This window comes from Geotrypetes seraphini, chromosome 2 (genome assembly GCF_902459505.1).
Source record: "Geotrypetes seraphini chromosome 2, aGeoSer1.1, whole genome shotgun sequence".
Lineage (NCBI taxonomy): Eukaryota > Metazoa > Chordata > Amphibia > Gymnophiona > Dermophiidae > Geotrypetes > Geotrypetes seraphini.
In genome coordinates, this window is record NC_047085.1 from 156,613,429 (window position 1) to 156,618,616 (window position 5,188).

A 5,188-nucleotide genomic window follows, 5' to 3' on the forward strand; every position below is an offset into this window, starting at 1 on the left:
TCTGTTTTTTGAGTGCACAGTACTGCACAGAGCTTTGAGATGCCCTGCGGGAGTTTTTTTGTGCCTATGAGGTTCTCTGCCTGATCATCTTGTACCACTGTTGTGGTAGTGGGAGGACCCTTGTCTGAGGCTTTTTCCTCCCGTGTGTAGGCTACCTAGCTTATACTGTAGTTGTGAACCCTCACTAGCACTATCCTTGTGAATGCGCTATATTTAAGAATATTGGATTTTTCACTACACCTGAGTTATTTCTATTAAATATATAGAACACTATGGGCTTCTTTTATCAAGCTGTGGTAGCAAGTGCCAAGCAACAAATACACCAAAGCCTATTCAAGCCCTATGGGCTTTGGTGCATTTACCGTGCTGGCCCACGCTATTCTTCTTGATAAAAGAGGTCCTATGGGGCCTATCAGACCTACTATGATTATATAGAAGTCTAGCATGTTTGCACTGTCATGCTTTATGAATTGCAGGAGTTTTCCTAATGGTCTCTATTTCTTATTTTGTTCCCAGCTATTTTAGCACTTAGATGGTACCTATGTTTTATACCTTTTTATTGGGTATATATTCTTATCTCATTCCATTTTTTTTTTTTTTTTTAGGTTGCCAAATTTATTGACATCAGTAGTCTTGGAAAAGAGTGTCTAGTATATGGGATTAGCCTGAAAGCATAATCTAAATTAAGCTTTAGTACATATATTATGAGGATATGTCATTCTTTTCGATGCTCTACAGTCCTTCTCTTTGCTGCTTTCTTCCTGCTTACTGGGTTGGCTCTTCTTCACTGGTCACATGTCCTTCCTTAAAGCTACTTTCCCCTGTTTCTTCTGCTTGACTGATTGCAGTTGTTTCGTTTTCCTCATCTTGGAGATATACAGGTGTACTTGTTCCTTCTTTTCTACTTTCTTCAGACTCCTCAACTATGTATGCCTGTGTCTCTTCAATAAAATAACCTTCATGTTGTTCTAAAGTGTCTATATTCATCTCAGTCTCCTCTAAAGTAATTGTTATTTCACCCTCGTCACTTAATTGATCTCTTGGGGTACTACTGGTTTCAAATTCCTCTGGCTCTTCCACAGTAAATCCATGTTCTATTAAGGCCTCTATAACGGTTTCAGGATACTCATCTTCTCGCTGCTCAAGTTCACCAGCACCATCTTGCTTCTTTGCTGGGCTCTCTCTTTGTAAATGATCTTCATTTTCAGTTTCTAGAGGACCAGTTGTAAGTTGCAAATTTCCTCTGTGTCCTTCCATGATCCCGGCTACTGTCATATCTGGTTCCCCATGTGTTGTTCCAACAGATTCATTTGAGTCAATTTATTGAATGGCCTTAACTTTTTCATCTGAAGAGACATCTAGGTAAGCTTTTTTATCTGATTTCATTTGCTTGACTTTTTTTCTTTACAAGTGCCCTCTATATGCAGCCTGGATTGTTGTGCTAGCCTTCATCTTAAGTAGATAATTTTCACTTGTCTGGTTCTCCTGGTCTCCATCCTGAGAGAGCTTCTGGGCTATTTTGGTATCAAATGAATTGCTCTTTTGCTGCTGCTCCCTGATCTCCCTGAAAGAGTAATTGTTGTAAAATCTATCTTCTAACTTTGCTCCCCTTTCTGTAGGGTCAAAGCCTGTTTCTTCTCGTTTTTTCAACAGGTCTGCAAAATATTTGGCAGCAAAATCTGGGATATCTTTAGGCTGTTCCCTTAAGACTTCTCTGGTCAGCCCTTCCAGAAGATTTCCAAAGCCTCTTGGAATACGATAATGGGTGTTTGAGAACGGAATAGCCATATTCTCTACTATCTGTTTTGTTTTGTTTTTACCCTTTCATAACATAGTATACTTGTTTGAAATCCTAGTACTTTCTATCAGTCCATAATTCAGATGTGGAATCTGCATCCATGGATCCATGTTTTTAATTATGTATTGTATATGTTCATATTTATTTATTTAACATTCCATTCGCTGTGATAGGGGATTAACAGACCCATGAATACAGAAAAACCGTGAATAACTTTTCCATATGTTATTTGCTGTTTTCTATTAAAAACCATTGTGAATATGGTGAAACCGCAAATAACATGGTGGGAGACCTAGACAGTTCCTGAAGGAGAGGCAAAACACGGTGAAGAAAGTGCTGGGAATCAGCGATTTTCTCTGTAAAATCTTGGAATCAGTGATTTCTCTATGCAAGCTGACATAATTGGGGGGGGGGGGAAGAGCCAGCAAGCTAAAAAACACAAATAATCAAAACCGTGAATGCTGAAATCGCGAATACGGAGGGAGAAGTGTACAGTATTTATGTGGCTTTATTTGCATGGTCTTATTATATGTTTGTACTATTATTCAAGCAACCAACAACAATGGGGTGAATGGCAAACAAATAGAAAAAAAAAAGTGCTCTGTTGCTTTTTTTTAATGTTTTGCTCATTTACAATGGTAATATCTGTTTCAGAGATTTGAGAGTGCAAAGCACAGGCTTTGAATGCCACAATTATTTATTTGTTATGTGTTTCTGCATATTTGGCTGTTACAAGTAGAAGCTTCTTTCACATCTCATCCAGACAATTCTTGCTAAGAATTGTCATCACTATTGCATAAGATCCAATAGACTTCTGTTTCTACATTGCTTCCATTGGCACATTTGACTCCTGATGCAGGACAATTGGTCGAAACATGACTCGTGTCAAATTAGGTCATTACAACACTGTTGTCCAATAAAGCTTGGGTTGTTATCCACATCAATGTCTTCTTTGTTTGCCATCCATCCCATTGTTGGTTGCTGGTATTTTACTCACAGAGGAGCTTTGTTCTTCTGTCACTTTTATATTATTATGCAATCACTTCTAATCTAATCTTTGATTGTATATACCAATTCATCCCTACAAGAGGGCTCGATTCGGTTAACAAAATATTAATGAAATATATAAAAGATTAGAACAAAAACTGTATCTTTTATACTAATTTTTTTATTTTTTATAGTTGTTTATTTGAAGAGGAAGAGTCATTAGTAAATTTCTGAAATAAGTATGTCTTCAATGCTTTACGAAAAATGGATAAATGAGGGAGAACTCTAACTATAGAATGAAGGTCATTCAAAATTTTTTCGAACAAAAAAGAAAATGATCGACAGAAATTGACCATAGTTTTTATTCTCTTAACAGTGGGAAAGCCAAGTTTAAATTTCTGAGAATTCCTAGAGTTAGAGATTTATTGTGAATTAAATGAAACAGAGACCAAAGGAGAAAAAATACTATATAGGATTTTGAAAATTACAGTCACACACTTAAACTGGATCCTCCAATATACTTATGTATTTATTTACTTTTATATATTTGTTTTTTATGATTTGATACTAACAGTGATTTTATATGCTTGTTTCTTTGCCCCTGACATAGCCCTGTAAAGGGAAAAACATGGCCTGTATTGGGATCTGGTCTTTTATCTATTCTAGTGAATAAAATCCCTTTAAAATATAGGTTTTTCTTGTTTGTTTTATCTCATTGGTGTTAATTAGAGACTAGTTTGAAGTTAACATTCTCTTCTTGAACCTGGCAAAAACTCAGGTCCTGGGGGTTTGCTGCAAGTTGGGCCAATGATGGGGTTTGGTGATAAAGGACTAGCTACATTATTTGGGGCTGGTGCTCAACTGTTTGTCTGACTGGACAAGTTGCAGAGGTTGTTAAATTAATACTACTGTATAAGCTGCAGCTGTAGCATAGACTATGATATTATTTGGATGCGTGGCACTTTCAGAAAATGGACTTGGCCCTGGTGATTTCAGAACTGGATTACTGTAGCACAGCATCCCTCAGATTCTATATATGGGGCTAAATTCTATATACTGTATGATGCCCACAAAACCAGCACTTAAAGTTAGATGTGTTTTATAGAATAACGCCTATGCCCAGGAAATAAGAGTAAATGCAGGCACCGCCATTTGTACCAACAAAAACATTGTGCAAATGTCTGTGCCTAAATTTAAGCGCGGAGGCCCTAATTCTGTAATTACGCATGTCATTTGAAAGAATACCCCTGATCTGCCTATTCCCAATCCATCTCCTTACCCCCTTTTTTGACTCGCACATAAAACTTAGGTGCAAATCCCACACCTAAATTTACACATGTAACCTTTAATTGATTTTAATTAATGCCAATAATTGCTTGTCAATATTTTTATTTATTTAAAACATTTTGAATCCACCTTTATCCAAGGCGGCTCACAGTATTACATACATATTTCAGGATTTGCACAACATAAAGATCCCTTACATCAGCACAAATCATAAGATTATACCATCTCAACCTATAAATTACTTCTCAACCGCTCATTTACTATATTACTCCTATCAAACAGCACAAATCCAATAACCTGCAAAAAAGATGTTATTCAGAAAGCAAAATATTGACTCAAGAAGCAGAATAGTGGCTTAGAAAAGCTTGAACAAACAAATGGGTCTTAAGCAACTTTCTAAATTGCAATAGATTTGTACAAAACCATAAGGTACCAGACAATGCATTCCACATAAATGGTCCAGCTATAGAGAAACATGAATTTTTGGTCCGAACATATCATAAAATATTCTCCTTTGATGTGTCTAACAACCAACAATTCTGTGACCTCAGTGTCCTTGGCGGAGTATATAGTAACACAGAAACATAGAAATATGATGGCAGATAAAGGCCAAAAGGCCATCTAGTCTGCCCATCCACAGTAAGCATTATCTCTTTCTCTTTCTGAGAGATCCCACATGCCTCTCTCAGGCCTTCTTGAATTCCTACACAGTCTCTGTTTCCACCACCTCTTCCGGGAGACTGTTCATGCATTTTCCGTAAAAAAGTATTTCCTCTGATTACTCCAGAGCCTATCACCTCTTAACTTCATCCTCTCATTGCAGAGTTTCCTTTCAAATGAAAGAGACTCAACTCATGCACATTTATATTATGTAGGTATTTAAATGAATTTATCATATCTCCCCTCTCCCGCCTTTCCTCCAAAGCATACAGATTGAGATCTTTAAGTCTATCCCCATTCGCATCACGAAGGCCACACACCATTTTAGTAGCTTTCCTCTGGACCGACCCCATCCTTTTTATATCTTTTTAAAGGCGCGACCTCCAGAATTGTACACAATATTCTAAATGAGGTCTCACCAGAGTCTTATACAGAGGCATCAATGCCTCCTTTTTC

The 5,188-nt window shown here is 37.1% G+C and overlaps 1 protein-coding gene across 1 annotated transcript; it reads right to left on the bottom strand.

The window, feature by feature from the left end:
* Nucleotides 1-1,347: 1,347 nt before the first annotated feature.
* On the bottom strand, nt 1,348-1,788 carry LOC117354143 (sperm surface protein Sp17-like). Its single transcript, XM_033931104.1, has one exon. It carries the CDS (start codon nt 1,786-1,788, stop codon nt 1,405-1,407), a length of 384 nt encoding a protein of 127 aa, XP_033786995.1. The 3' UTR covers nt 1,348-1,404.
* Between the last annotated feature and the right edge of the window lie 3,400 nt (nt 1,789-5,188).